The sequence below is a fragment of the Camelus bactrianus genome, chromosome 35 (assembly GCF_048773025.1).
Source record: "Camelus bactrianus isolate YW-2024 breed Bactrian camel chromosome 35, ASM4877302v1, whole genome shotgun sequence".
Classification (NCBI taxonomy): domain Eukaryota; kingdom Metazoa; phylum Chordata; class Mammalia; order Artiodactyla; family Camelidae; genus Camelus; species Camelus bactrianus.
The window spans coordinates 26,285,060-26,305,860 of NC_133573.1; the positions used below are offsets into that span (position 1 = coordinate 26,285,060).

The 20,801-nt window shown below is 39.3% G+C and overlaps 1 protein-coding gene across 1 annotated transcript in view; it reads left to right on the top strand.

Annotated features, from left to right (window-relative positions):
- LOC141576040 (large ribosomal subunit protein P1-like) overlaps nucleotides 1-16,867 on the top strand; it is a 44,365-nt gene extending 27,498 nt beyond the window's left edge. The window contains exons 3-4 of the mRNA XM_074358281.1: nucleotides 16,341-16,647; nucleotides 16,686-16,867. Of these exons, the coding sequence (XP_074214382.1) occupies nucleotides 16,341-16,647; nucleotides 16,686-16,792 (414 nt within the window). The 3' untranslated portion in view covers nucleotides 16,793-16,867. The remainder of the gene's footprint in view (nucleotides 1-16,340; nucleotides 16,648-16,685) is intronic.
- The last annotated feature ends 3,934 nt before the right edge of the window (nucleotides 16,868-20,801 follow it).

Genomic DNA, 20,801 nt, shown 5'->3' on the forward strand with positions numbered 1-20,801 from the left:
GCAAGGTGGATGTGGAGGCTGAAGAGGTACCAAGTGTCAGGTATAAAATAAGCTACAAGGATGTGCTGTGCAATGTGGGGACTAGAGCCAATAGTTTATGTAATAACCATACCCTGACCTTTAAAAATTGTGAATCACTGTATTGTATGCCTGTAACATATATTGTACATCAGCTATACTTCAGCTTAAAAAATATGATATTATAAAATAAATGCATAAAGTTAAAAAATAAAACAAAAAATTAGGGAAATCTGGTAAGCATTCCACTTTTCCACTTCATGGCACCTTATGCTAGAATCATCTACCCTTCCGGAACTGTCCATATGGAGCGTCACATCAGCTTTGCCTGTATTGTTTGTAAACTGTCACTTCATCTGTGATCTACTCTGTCTAATTTCCTTTGCTTTGCTGTGGATATTCACTCCCACAGCTCAGCACCCTAAGTCCTTCTATCCCATAAGACATGCAGAAATCTGGGTTTGCATTTACTGTGACCTTGGTCATATTAAACACCATTGCCAACCAACAGAGAAGAAAGTGGAGAAAATCAGTATTTAATATTAACTGAGCATTTTAGGAAGTTGACCTGAATAACCAGTAGAGGTCTCTGCTGCTCTATGTAAATGTCCCTTAAGGGCAAAGCAAAATGCCTTCAAAAAAAAGGAGAAGAAAAAAAGATAAGCCTTTAAAAGAAGCACAGGACCAAGCTGTAGGGTGGTCACCTGGAGTGTATTAGAAGAGGAAAATGTATTGTTTTAATGGTGGGAAGAGGAGAATAAAAGTGAAAGCAGAGCTCATGCCAGATTTTGGGGGGAGGGAGTGGCAGCTTCTGATGAGGAAGTGTCTGTAAGGCGAGGTGGGAGCTTGAAGCAAATTTTATGGGAGGATTTAAATGCCAGGCTCTGAGTGGGGAATGTCATTAACTCAAGGAAGTCCAGCCGAGATCACATCAGGGCGGTGGGGATTCAGTGCTGGAAATAGCCCGGGAGGCCGCTGTGGGAAAGCCTGGTGCCTGGTTTGCAGACGGCCAGCTACCATGTTGTCCAGCTTCAGTAATTCTGTCCCCGGGAACAGCGACGTGGAGCACGCAGCACAGCAATTCTGAAGGAACTAGGGCGCCACTGTGTATCGAAGCAGGACTTAGACACACAGGAACAAATCAGGGACTTAACTATGGCCCTTGTTCTATAAAATTAGGATCCTGTTATAGAAAGAAACGCCGACATCAGTTGTTAGATTTGAGTGTAAGATCAGAGCCGCACTGGCTAAGATCCACCAGAAGCTGAATCACCCGAATGACATATCTGTAAACTCCCTCCGCGTGGGAGTAAGACTGAATCCTGGGCGTGTGGGAAGTCTAAACCTGCGTGGGTGCATGGAGTCGCTCCAGCTGTACCAGATTAGGCCCCGAGGCAGACCAGTACAGGCCGGACTTAAATCTGGTTGTAGTGGTTCCTCTATGATTTTTCTTTAATCTTAACTGTGAATTGAAATAATCTGCAAGATATTTATTTGGGATCAGCACCCATGAAAAGGAGAAGAGGAAGCGGGACTGGGCAAAAAGAGAAGCTGAACTAAGATGTAGACTCAACAAAGTCTTGGCAAGCCCAGCGGGGAGCCCAGCGGGCTGGTCTTGCCCTCTCCCTGCCATTCAGTCACCGTATGCAAGTTGCCCAGTAGGGGCACAGCTCTAGGTCTTTCCGATGGAAAATGACAAGCTGTTCTTTAAAGGCCATTGTTATTCTAGGAAGACAGAGGACAAGGCTGTGAAGGGATTCAACCAATGAATTTGACAAGGAAACATTGAGAATCTTGGTGAAAGTAATTGTTCTAGATTAACGAAGTCCAAGTCAGGATAAAACAGGTTGTACAAATACTGTCTGTGGAATGAAAAGCTTTGTTAACATTAGGATACAATCTTTTTGGCATCCAAGGACTTGTTAGAGTGTGTGGATATTTTCTGATTCTCAGTGAGCCAGCACAAAGAGACTTTGGCATCTGTTTATAACACTTCCAAGTGTCCTAAGGGAGCGATCAATAACCAGTGGGTCAGTTCCTTTGGAATTTTGTTTTGTTTTGATTGGTGGCATGGGGAGTGGGTGTTATTGAGAAAAATAGGCAGACAGCAAAAATAATATGTGTGTTTTCTAAACACATGAAGCCTCAATTAACAGCCTCCTCACAAAAACAAAATTCATGAATGTTCAGTCTTCCCTTTTACATTCCTCCGATCTCTACTTAGGCTGAGCCACCTTCCATGGGAGTCACCACCAGTGAATTAGAAATGGAAGTTTTTATCAGTTTTAGTTAAAAGTGGTCAGAAATCTTTGATCTCTAGCTGTGAAGAAAAGGGAACCCTCCTACACTGCTGGTGGGAATGCAGTTTGGTGCAGCCACTGTGGAAAACAGCATGGAGATTCCTCAAAAGACTAGGAACAGACTTACCATATGACCCAGGAATCCCACTCCTGGGCATATATCCAGAAGGAAGACTACTTCAAAATGACACCTGCGCCCCAATATTCATAGCAGCACTATTTACAATAGTCAAGACATGGGAACAGACTAAATGTCCATCAACAGATGACTGGATAAAGAAGAGGTGGTTTATTTATACAATGGAATACTATTCAGCCATAAAACCCGACAACATAATGCCATTTGCAGCAACATGGATGTTCCTGGAGAATGTCACTCTAAGTGAAGTAGGCCAGAAAGAGAAAGAAAAATACCATATGAGATCGCTCATATGTGGAATCTAAAAACAATACAAAACAAAACAAAAAACCAAAACTTAAATACAAAACAGAAACAGACTCATAGACATAGAATACAAACTTGCAGTTGCCAAGGGGGTGGGGGTGGGAAGGGACAGACTGGGATTTCAAAATGTAGAATAGATAAACAAGATTATACTGTATAGCACAGGAAAATATATACAAGATCTTGTGGTAGCTCACAGGGAAAAAAATGTGGCAATGAATATATGTATGTTCATGTATAACTGAAAAATTGTGCTCTACACTGGAATTTGACACAACATTGTAAAATGACTATAACTCAATTAAAATAATGTTAAAAAAATCTTTGATCCTTCTACTCAAGATGAAGAGTCAGAAAAGACTAAGGGTACATATTCTTAACATTATGCTTTGAAACTTTGATTTCTTATCTTCAAAGAAGCATTGCTATCTGTGCAGGATACTCTGGGACATATGATTCAGGCGGTAGGATGTGGTCAAAAGAATCTGAGATATTCACTCTAGCCTTAAATGATTACCCTACAGCCCTGACTGTTGTGAAGTTACCTAATCCCCTGGGGCCTCAGTTTCCTCATCTGTAATCATCTGTAACATGGTTAGTCTGGAATAGTTCTGTCCAGTGCCATTCAGCTCTAAGACTCCATAATTAAGGTTTTTGAAAGTAAACTACATTTCAAAATCTCTTTGCAAGTTAGTTAGGATTTTGTGTTTGCCTTGGAATTTAACCTCCATATACATTATTTCTGTGTGCACAAAGTATCCCCAATCCCAAATAACCAACTTAAAAAGATAGTGTTAACCTAATATATTTACATGGTAAACTTGTACTTAAAAGCGTTTTTTAGAAAACCTTATTAAACTTATAATCGTTTCATCCACCAGATGTCACTGTCTGCCACGATTTGTTTTAAATTGGTGCGCTTGCTTTTTCCCTAGTGCTTAATGGTAGCATGCCCCACATTCAGTAGAGTTAAGAACGTTAAGAACTAAATCCTTTATGACAATTTCTGTACAATTAGTGTATGTCAGAGTTAAATATACATATTTCATGACCGTCTGTTCTGAAAAAAGTGCTCTTAACCGTATCTACTGATTTTTAATGTAAAATGTTTCTGATATATAACTTTATAAAAGAATCATGGGAAAAGAATCATGTCAAACACAGAATATTTAAGAGGGTGAAGATAATTCTTGTAGCAAAACACACTGTCTTCAAGGAAAATTAGAAGGGATGTTTGTTGTACCTTGCAATGGGTCTAAAATGACAAGGCAGAAGGTTTTGGCCTAATGCAGAATGCTTTTTGCAGTAGCGTTTGCTGTCACCGTGGTACACAGAAGGCACCTGCCATTTCTATATATTTATATAAGACTGACGGTGCTGCAGACTTGGCTTTTCCCAAAGCTTTTATGCGATGCCTGTGCCTTGGTATAGGAGGCTTTTCTCATCACCTGTGCCTCATTAACAACACCAGACCTCAGTTGCACCATCCCTTCTGGTTGAGGAACCTGAATGACAGTGCTGCAACCTCGCTGGAATCGTTCATGTCGCCTGTCACCGCAGAGGGGAACCTGTGAACACCACTGTATGACAATTGTGCTTGTAAAGCACTCCGTTGGCATAGGCTTTGAGGATAGTGTCGGTAAAAGGTCCTTACTTTTAATTGCCTGGATAAACCCAGATCCCAATTATCCATATGATCCGACTCTTAGATTAGAGATTCAACACGTTCATCTTTATGATCGCTAATGACTGTGGTCAGATTCTACAAAAGGTTTCCTAATCAAATGTGGAGAATTTCCTAATCATTGTGGAGACTGACATAACAATCAAGTTAAAAAAAAAATCTCTATTTTCAGATAAACATGTAATATTTCAAGAGGCCACAGGATGTCAGGCTTCACTCTAAAGCCATTAAATGAATTCAAAGCCATATTTGTTTAACTCACATTTCCCTAGATTTGAAGTTATAATAGGCAGTTTTTATATTCTACTATCTTTTGGAGGGTTATTGATTTTCATCTGAGTCTAATATTTTTCAATGAATGTATAGGTGATTTTAAAACAAAGCATACATTTAATTTTCTTGTTTGATATGCCCACATCTTTCTTGGTTTAGATTACTTTTCTATTAATGCAAATAGTTCTACATTAAAGAGAATGAGTGAAATATTCAGCCCCTCCTCCCTCTTCCCATGTGAATTTTGTTATTTGACATGTTACTTGTCTCAACAATAGTGTCAGCCTAAAGAGAACTGAATTTCTCTACTGTTCTCAAGTTCTTTCTGTGGCTTGCGCTCTATCAGCCTTGCTAAATCTATGTCCAGTAATTTGTCTGGGCTGAATCATAAGCGGTCGGACAGAAGCAGTAACAGTGGGACATACTAGAAACAAGAGGGAACCAGACTGAAGAGAGCTGGATTCAAATCCTTGTTCCACCACTTGCTAGCTGATTGATGTTAAGAAAGCCTGTTTAGTCTCTCTCGGCTTCAGATCTGAATTTTACAAAATTAACATCATATTGACTGATCTCACAGAACTTTCATGAGGGCAGTAGTATCTTCTTATTGCCAGTTGATAGCCAGCATCTCAGAGCGGTGTTAACATTTCAGGAACAGCAGTTTCCATTTTTCCGTCAGCTAGATTCCCAGCTCCAGCCCGGAGAAGCTTCATCCACTGACCGTCTCCTTTACCAATAGGATGTTTTTGCTGCTTGATGAGGGACAGAGATGAAACTGCCTGAAAAACTGGCCGTAAGCCATTCGCTGGGCCCAACTCACTCAACCGGATAGAAAGTTGGGCACCAGCACAGCAGCCTAGAGCACGAGTGTGGCGTACAGCTTGTTGCCTCCTTGGCCCGGAGTCCTCTCGCAGCCTGCTTCGGCACGTACTGGCTGTATTGTGTCACTGTTCCTTGCCGTGGGCACTCGGAACATCCTTGGTTAATGTGCTGCCGGGCCAACAGAAGGCGCACTGTTCTGTTCCTGGTACCACTGCTGTCCATTTTTGGTGCCACGAGGATTTGCACCGGGGTAGTTGGTTATGTGCTGTTGGTCCTCTTGGTCCTCAGCATCAGTCCATAAGCAGGTAATGGCTGTGGGAAACAGTGATGTCCCTGGCTCACGTATCCTTAAAGAACCTAGACACCAACAGACGGCAACTTCTGCATTTCTTTAGGTTTCCCAGAAATCTTAGGACATAGTCTTAACATGGACCTTGAGCATGCTTTTTTTTTCTTCTCATTTTCTAATCTTGTTTCAGAAATCAAATCAAAATGAATCTTGCTCTACTGCCCTGGTGAGGCAGATAGTTTTAACTTTAAAATACTTATCAGCTAACCACATCTTACCAGTTGATCGTGGAGGAAAATAGGAATGTAGTGACCTTTTTCTTCATGACCAAACTCTGTTGGCTTGGAGCCATCAAAGCCCCTCTACGTGATAAACCTAACTTCTAAGTATTGTGGTTTCTCTGGACCTTCTGCTCTTGCCTCACCTAAAAGATCCCACTCACCTCTGTGTCCCTGTCATCCTGGGTGTGTCCAGCCATGAAGAAACTGAGACTGCTAATGTATATACAGAGTCTATAGAGAGTTTTTTGGATGGCCAAAAATGTGGCTGTAATTCAAGTTATTGTGAAAAGCGATGGAGAGGCGTGTTGTAAAGATTGCTGTCTGTCATTAACAAAGATATCCATCTTTATTGAGAGATGGAGATGTGTGTTGTAAAGATTGCTGTCCATCATCCAAAAAGTATACAATAAAAAGATTATTTAAGAGATCATGAGCAGGCATGTTATTTTAATTATTTTACCAAGCAATAACTAACCCTGTGTAGAGTGTAAGCATAACCTTGCAATATGGCAGTATTATAATTCCTTCAGTATATTTCAGCCAAACATTTGATTGGAGAGATACATTTTAATTGTTAAAGATTGCTGGCAGGGACGGTATTTTCTTTCTGCTTGTCTTCTGTCTACTATGTTAACATGTGCTTTATAGCCAGGCTGGGATTCATTTATTGATCTGGGTTCACAAAACCAATTTTAATTCATTACATTTCAGTTCTTCATCTGTTGAGCTAATAGTCCACGCACTCTAAAGAAATTAAAAGGAAAAAATCTGCAAGGCTGCAGTATGAAGTATCAAGAAAGAATCTTCCTCCCCATAATTGTTCAAGGCAGTGTTTACTCATCTGCTCAGAGCCTTGGTCCTGGGAGCCCATTGTTCTGTGCTGCCCCATCCCTGTTCACCAGTGGCAGACTCCACCTGTGGTATTTTTATTTGTCTGATGAGCTAAAGAAAATCACGGAATCAGTTTACTTGGTTAAAGGAACACAGTGATGAAATAGTTCATGTCACTCGAACTCAAATCCAAACCTTTACTTTCAAAAATATTCAAGTCATTAGAAAAAGAAAGAATAGCTTTTTATATATGAAAATTTCAGAAAAAAGATATATTCAGACAGTATATAATTCTCTGGCAACTGTCTGACATGTATCATTATTTAAATTCAAATCAAGCTTCCACCTTGGGTTTGTGAACAGTTGTCATCCACCTGCTAGTTAACCTCTTGTCATCAACCCATGGTGGTTTTATCAGGTTAAAAGACCATAAATCAACCCTTTGCATGTAAATTTCCATCCTTTTCTTTTTGTTTGTTTGTTTCTTTTTTTTTTTTTTGGTTGGGGGTGGAGTTTTACTTGTGTAAGGATTGCTGGAGTTAGCCTTTTAACAGCTGGAGATGAAATGGGAATAAACTTTGGCCAATAAACAGTGAACGGTGACTTAAGGCATCAAATTAGAATTAAATTCATGGTACTGTAAAACAGTAACCTCACTGAGGATCAAAGTCATGCTTTTTTATCCAGCGCTTCTTTGTGACAAACACATTATGTCAGCTCCACTAGCTCATTTGTCTGCTGCAGTTCCACTTTATCAGGCTGGAGTAAAAAGAATTGATGTGTCTGGATAGATAAAGTAAATGGAAACTCAGGACTCATTCCAATATGCTGTACTTTGATATATTTTGCAAACCTGAGAGCAGCTGGTGTAACACTAGTTACTGTTTGTATTTAAATATTGTGCATTAGAAGACCTTTGAAAAGGTGTTTTATAATGTTCTCTTTTTTCTCCTTTTTAGCACCTCTTGGCTTTCAGATTGTTCTTTTCTCTTTCATTTCCTTATTGTGTTCACAAATATTTTCAGAGCCTGCTGTTTCAGAAACGTTTGTCTCATTACCAAGTCAGAAAGAACAAGATTCTTTACAAAGTGCTAATGGAAATATAATTTTAAATTGTAATAGTCACTTCCCTTTGCCATATAGCCTCATTCTTTACTGTATTAGATTGGGGCTTTTTTGAACTGGTAAGATTTATTTCCCCAAATTTCCTGGTTTCAAATCTCAGTCCTTCTGATTGAACTCCAAAGTGCTACCAAATTTAGCATAACAAATGTATCTTTTAAAATTCTATATCAAGAATTGATAATGAATACAATAAATGTATTTTCATATAAAATTATATTTAGACATTAAATATTTACATCAAAAGAAAAATCTTTAATATGTTTTAATGAAACCAAAAGAGCTACCAAATATTATAAATACTAGGACCACAATTCATTACAAATTATTAGACCCAAGCAAGTATTAAAATGTGGATATTGACACTAAAGTTGCTGATGTTTTATGGGTTTGGATGGCAGACAGGTTTAAGATTATAGATCAAGGTGCAATGGAGAAAAATAATAATTTTTGATAATGAATAAATTACTGAAAATTAATTATTCATATACTTTGTCCTTTATTTTCTTTAAAGCTTTTGTGCCATCAAATTAAAATGAATTATTTGGAATATGACTTGGATAATTTAAACCCAAATATTTCTGTTTCATTATTTGGCTGCTTTGTGTATTTTTTTTGGGGAGGGACAGTTTTGTTTTTATTTATCTTAATAAATACTCTGCTCTTTTATTCTGAACTCAGTCACACATGGTTAAAATCTTGGTTTAGAATTAGGAGCAGGAGCACAATTGTGAAACCTCTCAATGAGGTTGAACTGGTACAGATACTGCGCCTGCTAAGTACATTAGTAGAGAGAGATGGGGGCGGCTGCTGAGACAGGGAGGTATCAGGAGTGAGTGGCTAAAATGACCCGCAGATATTTCTTTTACCAATACATTTAGGATGAGCTAAATCAGCTACTGATAACTCTGCTGATTATGGGCTTTCTCAGGCTGCCTTTATGAAGCACAGGGAGACAAGATGAGCCACTCTTATCCCTGAAGAGGAACTTGATCCTGATGGAAACATCCTAATGGAAAATGTGGTGTTGGGATGAGAGTCTGCGACGGAGTGGCAGCTTGGCCATGCCACAAGTCACTCAGTATCATCTGTGTGCCTCCTAACTCGAAATTTTCAGACATGGGAAAAAATACAGTGATATAAAACAGCTAACAGAGGGCCTACATTTTTCTTAATCCCTCAATCACATATCAATTAACATTTGTCTTTAGAATACAATAGAACTTTTGAGAACATGAATGAGAAAAGGAAGGTATATTCATTGTTCTTCTTAAAAATATGCATGGTTATGTGTTTGATTTTTATTGCAGATGTGATTGTCGGAACATTTTAATCCGGGGGAGGGGGGCAGTGTGAAAGAAGGCAGAACAAGCAAATTGATATGTAAAATATATCCATGTAAAAATAAATGAATTTAAAAAGTATGCCTTAACATTAGCCATTTCAAACATGGATGCTGAATTTTACAAGTTTGATTAAGTGGAGTTTTTTTTTAACTAATAAGAAAATGTACAGACTCAACATTTTTGAAAAAAATTATACTTCTAAAAACTAATTTACAGAGATGGCCCTTGGCACGTACACAAGATCTATAATAAGCATTTGGGATACATTGACAAGGACAAGAATGTCATATGTGACAAATACACACACACCTGTACACTTTCACGCTCAAACAAAAACAATAAAGATTCTAATCCTAGCAAACAAGAAGGTCTTTCTTTGTTTGGAAGATTATTTGAAGAGCATCTGGATTCCTAGCTGTCTGTTTATGTGAAAAGTAACAATGAAAAAAGAGAAGCAAAATAGAAAGAAAGTGTTCAAATGCTGTAAAGAGCATGAGGATTTCATGTTAGTAACTCTCTCGGTGAGTTGAGCTGATGAAGGGACAAAATGTAGAACTGAGTCAGCAGAAGAAGTAAGGATGCTTGAGCGCAAGCAGGAGAGGGGAGGGCAGGACAGGGGTGTTACTTAGGACGTGTGTAGTGTAGCTACACACGAGTGGCTTGCTCTCAGCAGCTCAAAATGTCACGCCATTGTTCTGTGTGTTCAAAATGCCACGTATGCCGCATGGTCTGTGCAATGACATTTTCTAAGTTCTATCAGTGGGGAAGAATGGTGTGTAGAGTGTCCTGGGCCCTCCAGGATGCGGTCCCATGAAATCCAAGTGCACACGTTCAGTGATGTCACCGAAACCCTACCTCCAGCAATAGATGTCAGCCAGTCTATCTTCTAAGTGCCTCACCTGATACGGCGGGGGTGCAGTCAGTATCCTCCCCTTTTATTGAGCTCCCTTCTCTGCAGTTGGCTAGAGCCCATTCCTTTGCAATACAAATAGGTTAAATAATTCTGCACTTGCCAACTCTGACACGTATCACCAGGTGGCCCAAAGAGTGCAGGACAGGCTTCGAGCCTTACTTGGTGTGGAAACCAGTGAAGTGGGGTGGCTGTGAGCAAGCTGGAGCGAGAGTCCTGAGCACGGAGGCCTGGTCTGAACCCTTCCCCGAGTCTCTGAGTTGCTCCGAGTGTGTCATTTAATCTCTAGGAGTCTGGGTTTCTTTACCTGTAAGGTGATAATGATGGGCTGATCTTGACCGTGGTTTTAGTTCTAAAGTTCTATGAGATGTGAGGAAGAAGATGTCTTAATTTCTCTCCCATGGAACCTGATTTCTAGCAAAAGACCAGTTGAGAATTCCAAAATCTGCTGCTGCTGCTGCTGCTCTGCTGCTGAGATATAATAAAGTTGATATACTTGCCATTTGGGAAATAAAGATTTTGGACAGGACTTTGAAATGGAAATCCTCAGGGAGAGTTTATTTTGTTTATATGTATGTGTGTGTGTGTGTGTGTGTGTGTGTGCATAGAAGTGTAGTCAGTTTACAGTGTGTCAGTTTCTGGTGTATAGCATAATGTTTCAGTCAGTCATACATATACATACATATGTTAATTTTCATATTCTTTTTCATGATAGGTTACTACAAGATACTGAATGTAGTTCCCTGTGCTAGACAGAAGAAACCTGTTGTATACCTATTTTATATATAGTAGTTAGTATCTGCAAATCTCAAATTCCCAATTTATCCCTTCCTACCCTTCAAGAAGAGTTTAAAATAGTTTTTTTTTTTTTAACTATAGCTTCTCTGAGCAGAAATGTTGGAAGCTTTGTCACACTTAGGTTTCATAAGAGTCCCATATGGTGACAAAAGATGGTTCCATTTTACAGATCTGAACCTCAGAGAATTGCATAGCTAATTGGTGCCAGAACTTGAACAGTCTTGTGGACTCAAGCTCATGTGATTTCTGCTACATTACCGCTGCTGGTACCACTGCTGGGAAGGGAAGAAAGGCATGTCTTGCGTGTCTACGATGTGTCAGATACTGTTACATCATTATTTAATTCTTATTCCTAAAAGAAAGGCAAATTAGTCTCATCAATATTTGAAGTGTTAAAGATCCAGCCCACCTCCTGTTTTTGTAAATAAAGTTTTATTAGAACCACAACATACCGCTTCATTTACATGTAGCCTCTGACTGATTTCAAGGTAAAACAGGTGAGTTGTGTAATTGTGGCCAGAAACAGATGGCCCACGAAACCTGAAGTATTTATTATCTAGACCTGCACAGATAAAGTTGTTTGATCATTGAGTGAAATAAATTCTTTGGGAACAAAAGAGATCATTGATTACAGGAGAAAAGACATTAGATTGGTAGCCTTAAAGGAAACAGAAAACTTCAAAAGAGATAAGCCAACTGATTAATAAAAAATGCAGTGAAATAATTAGGTAGTTATTAAATTAACACTACTGATTTCTTCTTGTAGCTCAAAATTGACTCAAAGCAATTCAAGAAAAAAAGTTCTAAGAATAGCTTGAGCAATGGCTGCATTACTGGAATAACTGAATAAGTTATTTATTATGTTTCATATTTATTATGAGTTTATAGAAAATTTTTATTTGGCTATTATAATTGAATGGAGATGTTTACTTTGAAGAAAAACTTACATTTATGTGTGCAATTTCTGGTGAGTTATTTTTTTTTTAATGCATATCATTTTCAAGCTTCTTTTGTAAAAATTATTCCTGGTAGGATGGGGTAAGCGAAAACGTGACACAAGGAGATAAATATACATGTAAGGTGTTGAAATTCTTTTAATCTCTAAAAACTTCCTCGTTACGTCCTCATGCGTCTTCTGTTGCACGTGAGGACACAGGAAGCGGACTGTGAGGCCTCTGCAGGCCCAGCAGTTCAGTGTGTGCCTCCTGTCAGTCCTCTCCGATTGCCACCATCCTCCAAATCCGCCTTCTCTTTTCTGAATTATTTTCTTGTTGTTTTCTGAGACCCAGAGCTCCCCATGATAAAACTTTACCGAGATCTGCTTCTCATGCTTTCAAGTTGGAAGGTCCATTTTCTTCAAACTCGCTCCATCTAAATTTACAAGGATTGATTCATCTTCACAGGGGGCTGTGACTCGCTAGCCATCGTAAGGTCTCCTACGTAATTGCTTCATTTTCAGCGTCCCAAGTGTGCTCACTCAGTAGCGGCCAGCAGATTCGTTGTGCTCGCTGTGTGCTAGTCGCTGCTCTGAGCGCCCCACGCATATTCTGTGTCTCTCATAGTCACCTATGCACAGTTAGTTACTGTCGTTATTTCTGCTTTGCTGGTGAGGTGCCTGAACACAGAGAGGTTGCCAGTCAGCACTCAGAGCCTCGGTGGAACTGGAACGCAGGGACGCTTGGTCCAGGGCCTGTGCCCTTAGTCACCGAACAATCCCACTTCTCTTCCTGCACCTGCCCTCACTTACCTAATACGAACAACTGCCCCATGAGGAAGGTAGGTGGGGCAAGTAGGTTTATTCTGGCCTGACCGACAGAGAGGGGAGGCGACTTTTCCTGTGCAGTAGCTGGAATGTGGGAGATCTAGAAAGAGAGCCAAAACCTTCTGTTTCTAAAAACATGCTCTTTTCCACAAAACCGTTAGGTCCTTCTAGGAAATGATGGAACTAACACATTCTTTTCGAGAAGGTAATGCTTTGTAAAGTGTTAATATATTTTGGGATAATTGTATTCTATTAGGTGATAACTGGAAAAAAGGCCCATTCATAGGAGTAAATCTCTAATAGAGTCACATAGGGAATTGTGTTAGATTAGTGGAGACAAAAGTTTTCACAAAAGATATCAGGGATCCAAACAAGGTAGAAGGTACGTGTTACCTGGACTTCCCCGTGCAAGTTAGAAAATACAGCTACAGATAATTCTACTAGTGTTACCTCGGGCACCTTCAGAATTTGTGGAACCATCTATTTAGCATCCTGAAAGGGTAATGACATTCATCAGTTCAACTCCTTCCCCAGACAGCACCGGCAGTAATTAACTGAAGGAGTACACAAAGTTACTGAAGAACTGAATTGCTTGAAAGATGCCAGCAGTGAACACGAGCTGACATCCACAGAAGCTGTCTGCCACTAATCAAAAGACTTTATCAGTGGCTTTCTAGCACAAGTTAGCAACATGGGCATTGTATTGGGACCTAAATGACATGGTAATTATGTCTAGCAATGAAAAGTAAAGGCAGTGGGTGAGATTGAGGAAAAGATCATTTCTTTTCTGCCTCCAACTAACTTTTTAAAGGGATGTAATTCATGTCAAAACACCAATGGATTCAGAACAAATGAGAATATGGTTAAAGCAACTTTCCTTTTCAGTCAAAACGAACTAAGAAGAGAACAACAGATTATGAATGGGAGAATCTGTTTGGCTGTGTATAGATTTTTGATCGCAATGTTTGAAACAAGTGGTTAAACCCAGAGTTTAGCAAATTCTGGAAAAAGTGTGAAGTCCTGAATAATCATTCACTGATGTTGACGAAGGTGCCCAAGATAAAAGACTAGAAGGTTGACGAATGTAGATGGTGCCGTAAAGCCTTTCAGGACAACAGATGGGACACAGAACTCTGTACTGTGATACCAATGCAAGTTGGCCTTTTTTTCCCTTGAGGAAAGAAAAGCCAAATTTATGCCTAGTTTTCAAGCAAGAAATATATTTCTGGTTTTGGAAAGACAGTGGCAGACTCAGCCATGTATGAGAAAAAGTCAGTGGAGAAATCACCTGCAGGAGCCATTTCAAAGAATATCAATTACTTTGCGGCTTCCATTATCATTGCAGACCCAGCAAGAGATCTTTACCAAGTGATTGACCTCCATGGCCCAGAGCACCAGTGTCCTAACTATTTAGAAGAAAAATAATTCTTCCCTCCAACCACTCTCAATTATCAGTGCCTAAATGAAGTGTTTTCTTCCAGCTATTCTGTTTCCCAAAATAAGAATTACATCCTCACTCAACATACATAGCCACATTAAAAATGTTCCATAAAACAAAGCTCATACTTTCTCCAGGCAATGCAGTTGATATTTTTCACCTCTATTCTATTTTATTCTAATACGCTTTCTTTCATTTGGGGGAAAAAAAAAAACTAGTCCTCACCTACAAAATTGATTTAACCACTCAATGATGATTCTCAATCAGAGTGAAAAACAGCAAATTGTGGCCTACCTTCTTAAGTCTGTGAATGCATTTTCAGCTAGAGAAATTGGGTGATACAAATACTAATGTAAGAAATCAATTTAAAAAAAATTATCAAGCTTGGTTGAGATACCTTGGCTTACCAAGCCCCATTTTCATCAAGTCCATTTGAAGAGATTTTTTTTGTGCTGCTCACTTAAAGCATCACAAATATTAGAGAAACTTCCTGAATATTTAGGTCATGAGAAACTGTTTTTCAAAAATATCAGTTAGTCTTGCCATAAGGGAAGTACTGGATTCAATGCATAAGAAACACAGAAAGACATAAAGAAAGAGAGACGGAAAGGGAAGGAAGACCAATTGCTAGTATTCGCTATCAATGTACAAAAGATTTTTTTTTTAAATTCTGTGAAATCTGCCTCCTTTAAGAGATTGGGTACAAAAGAAATGTTACAAACTGATCTAGAGCTTAGCTAAATTAATTTCAAAATTTGCGGTTCATACTAGATCATTCTAGAGTGAAAGTTCTCTATGGATTGTGATTTGTCATGATTAGCTTAGTAAGAGATTTTTTTTTTTTTTACTAAGCTAGTTGAAAGACTGCCCTACATAGATGATGATTTCTCAGGGTCAGGGATTATATTTTATTCATCTTTGTACGACCATCGCTTAGCACTGGGCCTCTCACACCGTAACTACTCAGTGAGACTCCGCTAAGTGAATAGATCAGCTTAGCATCACTTAATATTCTAAAAAATAATTGGACCACAAACTCATGAGTTGGTTCTCAGGAGGACGGTAAACCATAGCCATCCCAACACAACCAATTCAGTTATTTGGTTGAGTTAGTTACAAAGTTAAAAAAGCGGAACAAAACTGAGCATCTTGTTTTTTGAGGTCATGCTCAGTCATATGTATAGGATATCTCTGGAAAACTTTGAAAAAAAATTTTTAAAAATCACTAAATGAAAAAGAGGCTAAATCAGAGTTCTACCGCTCTATACCATTATCATTAGAAAGGATTTCATGGATAAATATTCTCTGGTAGATTCAGTGGTCCTCATGTATGACCATCCATACCATGCAACCACCTACGTAGCTATCACAAATGATACAGATGCATCCAGTATAGCTGTTTGGGGAAAGATGAATGCTTTTCAAGAGTATTTACTATTCTCTGAATGTACTGTCCTTGTGTTTCTATCTCAATATCTTTGAATATGCTGTCTTGTTTATCAGTCATAAACTTCCTGTCAACTCCTGAACTTGACTTGTAGACATTCAATCTCTTCTGCAATGTCTAGCTCATTTGTCACATCTTCAAAGAAGACTGGGGTGAGTTTCTCACATGGATGGCATCTCCTTCTCCGTTTTGCACTGACAGCATTACAACTTTTCTCTTAAGTATTATTGTGGCATTATTTGTACAATATGTATTTTCCATTTTAGACTCTAAGGCTTTATGACTTAAGAGAGCTTATACCCTCAAAGTTGTACCCCAATAGGATCCAACAGTGTTTTGAACACAATAGGTGTCCAACCATTAAACACTCAATTATTCATTCAACAAAGTTTTATTGAATGTTTAACCCTGTCAGCAGTGTTTAAAACACTGAGAATGTCACTGTAAATAAGACAGATGAGGTCGCTGTGCCTTAACTGCTTATATTTACACATGAATGTTTAAATTAAAAAATAAGAACAAATGGCTCTTTCCTCAGCTGCCGCCAAGGTGCTCGGTTCTCCGAGGGAGCTAGGGCCGCGATGGGGTGAGGCCCTCACTTCCTCCGGCGACGAGCACCGCGCCCGGCAGCGCCCGCCTGGAGCTCTCCCGCGCCGCGGCCTCGGTCTCCGGGCTCGCCTGCATCTACTCGGCCCTCATCCTGCACGATGAGGAGGTGACCGTCACGGAGGACAAGATCAACGCCCTCATTAAAGCAGCCGAAGCGAACGTCGAGCCTCTCTGGCCCGGCTTGTTTGCAAAGGCTCTGGCCGGCGTCGGCATCGGGAGCCTCCTCCGCACCGTGGGGGCCGGTGCGCCCGCAGGGCCCCGCCCCGCAGGAGGCCACGCCCCCGCCCCGCCCCCGCCTCCCCGGCAGAAGGCCCCGCCCCCGCCGCCGCCGCAGCCCCGGCTGAGAAGAAAGTGGACGCGAAGAAAGAAGAGGCTGAGGAGTCTGATGACGACATGGGCTTTGGTCTTTTTTACTAAACCTCTGCAGGAACACATCCAATAAAAAGCTGAGCTCTTAAAAAAAAAAAAAAAAAAAAAAAAGAAAAGAACAAATGAATGAACGAGTAGTGAATTATGCTGCTATTTAGAACAAGTTTTGGTTCTGGATTTGGACTGACCTAGGTTCAAATCCTGGACCTGCCATCTGTAAGCTGGGTGAAGCTGGGAACAGTATTCAGGTGCGCAGACACTTTAACAATAACGCTTATCTTACAATATTATTTGGAAAATGAATAAGCGTATGAACTGTTGGTACAGGTTTGTCGTTCATGTAGTGTGAATTCCCTTCCAGTTACAAAAGGGTAGGAAATCCTTTTCTAGTTGTTCTTTGGAATACATCAACAAGAGGAAACAGATGAAGATCCTCTCCTTGGTGTAGATTTATTCCAGTGTGGAAACACAGTAAGCAGGCAGGACTGTAAATGAATAAGTTACAAAGTGGGATATAAAAACAAAATGCTACGGAAAGAAACACAAGTGGAGCAAGGAGAGGGGTGTGTGGAGCGCCAGTGGGGTTGGGTAGCTTTATAGAGAGGACGCCATTCCTGCAAAGTCTTCTCAGACCAATCAGTACAAATGCAGATATTAAACAGCTTATGCATACTCCCTGAAAAATCAGTCCTGCTTGTAGGCCACATTAAATATTTTTCACTTTAGACATAAGAGGGCGTGGCCATTTGGGAGGTCCCAAAGCAGTCCTAGGGTTCTAAAACCTCTGCTTTAGTATATGCTTGTCTTAGGTCAAGTGATTTTTTTGACTGCTCAAAATACATAAACAAATAGGGATTTATTCTGTAAAAAGTCTCCCTTTATCTCAACTGTATACGCATCTCGGTGATGATTCTTTGGGGTACCATTTGTAAAACATCACTTCCTGAAAGGTGATGAGTATTTGGCTATTCACTGCCAGAATATTTATGGACAAGGTAAGTCATTCTCTCGAAGCTGTAATTCTGTCTTTACTCTGAACATGCTATGTAGCCATCTTAGGGTAAAGCTAACCTGTGACTATCAAAGATACCCACAGATATAGTGTTTTAAATCATATAAATGTTTATTTTTCACACATATAACACTTGGCTTGAGCTAATAAGTCAAGGGCCAGTCGGACTGCTTGGCTATAGGCCATCATTTAGGGACCCAAGTTTTTGTCCTGTACCCCACATTCCTATATGTAACTGCTGCTATATTGATTTTTTTTGGGGGGGCCAAGATTAGGGTTAGAGGTCAGGATGTGATTGGTGTCAATGCTGTAATGATTGTTGCCTGTGCTTTAATTATTGTTACCTATTTTGAATATTACTCCTATTTCTAAGTCCCTATACAATATGACCATGTTGGTCTTTCAAGACTGATTTTATGTAGCCATGCTCTCTTTGTGCACCTTGCCTTCTCCTTTTCCAGCATCTCTGTCCCTCAGTTACACCTGCTTTTTTTTTGGCTTGGAAACTCACCATGCTCTTTCTTGCTTATGCCTTTCTATCTAGAATGACATCCTTGTGACCCAGCCCTTTGCATATCTAACTCCTGTTCTTTCTGTGGCCCTCACCTTACAGGCCAGTTCCTTAGGGAAATCATCTGTGATTCCATAGGGGCCTCGGCCCACACTGGGTTGAATTCCCTTTTACATACAGATATGGTTCCCTGAATTTCTCCTTTGTGATGTTCGTGATCACAAGCTTGTTGTTGGTCTTTTCTGAGAGATGGAAAGCTTCCTAAGGTCAGGAGCTGTTTCTGTCTTGTTCACTGTTCCATAGTTTTACCCTTAACGTGTTGAGTTGAGCGGGCCATACAGGAGGTGCTCAGCAAGTCTTTGTTGAATGAATGAATGAGCAACTATGTTCCATTGTCAGAGAGGAAGTCTTCTCATAATATTTACATCTAACTTCTGAGATGAATTGAGTTTATTTTGGCTTCTTCATAACACCAACAACAATAACAACAAAAAATCAGCATTCAACGAATAGCTATCATTTACCAAGCATTATATGATGTGTTGAGAAACATACAATGACAAATAAGGTGATTTTTTTCCTTACAGAAATAGTTCAGGCATTTCGGAGCCTTCATGGCACTTGGACTTGACTTAATCATGAATGAACATGTACTAGAAAATGTTTGGTATAAAACTCGTATCAGTATACACTTAGTAAAATTTGAAATAAAAATTTCTGAATGGATATGTGGGGTTTGTTACCCTTATTTTTAAGAACCAATATGTCTCAGTTAAAGCTGAGGAACCTGGATTTAATTTCCCACTTGTGTTTAGTTTTCAGGTAGCCATCTTGTTAACAAAATCTGAAAATGGCTTACTTTTGATCCCACCATAGGTACATCAGTAACAGAGAAAGAGGCAGCTTAACATGATGGAATAAGCTCAGAGCACAAAGTAAATGGCCTGCTAGGAGCATCTTTAACTCTTCGACGTTACCTTTCACATCTGCACAATTATTAGACGAGACTAGATGAGCTTTCAGGTCTCATGAAAACAGCCTTGCTTTCAATTATTCTCAGTGCCCAGTGCACAGAGAACTTAAATGTATAATAATTCTTGCAGTGGGTTCCAGATTATTTATCCAAAAGCTAGGTTATGTGTTTGAGAATGTGTTGTATAATATTTGAACCGGAGGTCATGTGCAGGCTGTAAAATTTCCAATTTGAATCATTTCCATATCCACCAGGAAGCTTATCTGGATGAAATGAAGCCTCCATTTGTAATTGAATTCAGTACCTTCTTTAGATATAGATTTATGTAAATAATAAATTATTGACTGAATACTTTTCTTACTTTTATAGAATCTTTACTCATGTTTAAAACTTAGGCCCATCATTTTTATTAATCATCCCTGTAATGCTGATCACAGACCTCAGCAAGAGCACGAATTAATTAAAATTAGCTGCACTAACAATTTTTTAATAACCTTAACTTAAAAATACACGTGAATCCCTAACATGATAAAGCTTAAAGAAAATTATTACCAATTCTTAGTTGTTTTTTTTAAGTAGTGTTTTGAATTTTCATCTATTTATTTATTTATTTTTGCTTATTCTCTCCCCTCCCTTTTGCTCAATGTGTTCTGTCTCCTTTTGCTTCATCTTGCGTCTGTTTTTCAGTTTATTGCTCTGGTGATAAATTTTAATTTATATTTATGTTTTATTTCCAGAGTATTTATTCTGTTTGTTCCCACTGACTCACAGGCCAGGATGGTGATTGTTATACAGTAGTTTACTTTTTAAAAGAAATAGGACTGCTCAAGCAGCTAATACGGGAAGATGTATCGCCAGCCTGAATAATTGTGACAACCATAGACCGTATCAGTGTCTGTTTGTTTGCACAATACCCTCCTGCATTAAGAAAGCCGTCCCAGCTGTCTTGGGCTCTGGAGTCGCCCATTTCATCACTTGACACTGTGGCAGATGTTATGGATTGATAACAGACTTCACTTCATTCACTCCACATCTAAGATTACCTCTGGAAAAAAAATCTAATACATTATAACCCTCCCAGCCATTTGTTAAAAAAAAAAAGATCAGCAGTTTATTCCCCTCCTTAGCATTAAATTGTGTTTTTTCCCCCTCTTTGGATGTACATAGTATTTTAAAATGGCCATTTAACACATTCATTGCATGGTTTTCTGTAGGCAGGAAAATCAGTGGAAAGACAAGAATGTAATGATTTAATTGAATTAGGACCAGATCAGATTTAGAGCTGATGACTCATATTCTTTTTATACAAGAAAGATCCTGTTTGCCTTTAATGACAGAGATATGTGCTGCATTCACAGTCTCGTTGGAAATAAGTTCTTCTTGGTTTCTGAAAATCTGAAAAAGAAGAGCTCAGTCTGGGATTTGAAAGGAGGTATAAAATCTGTATTAAGTTGAACAGATTTCTTAGCCAAACAGCAGATTCTCCTCTTTAGTTTAGGAAAGTCAAGGATTCCTGTAAATGTAACACAAATAGGATTGACCATTGCTTAAAGATAGCTCA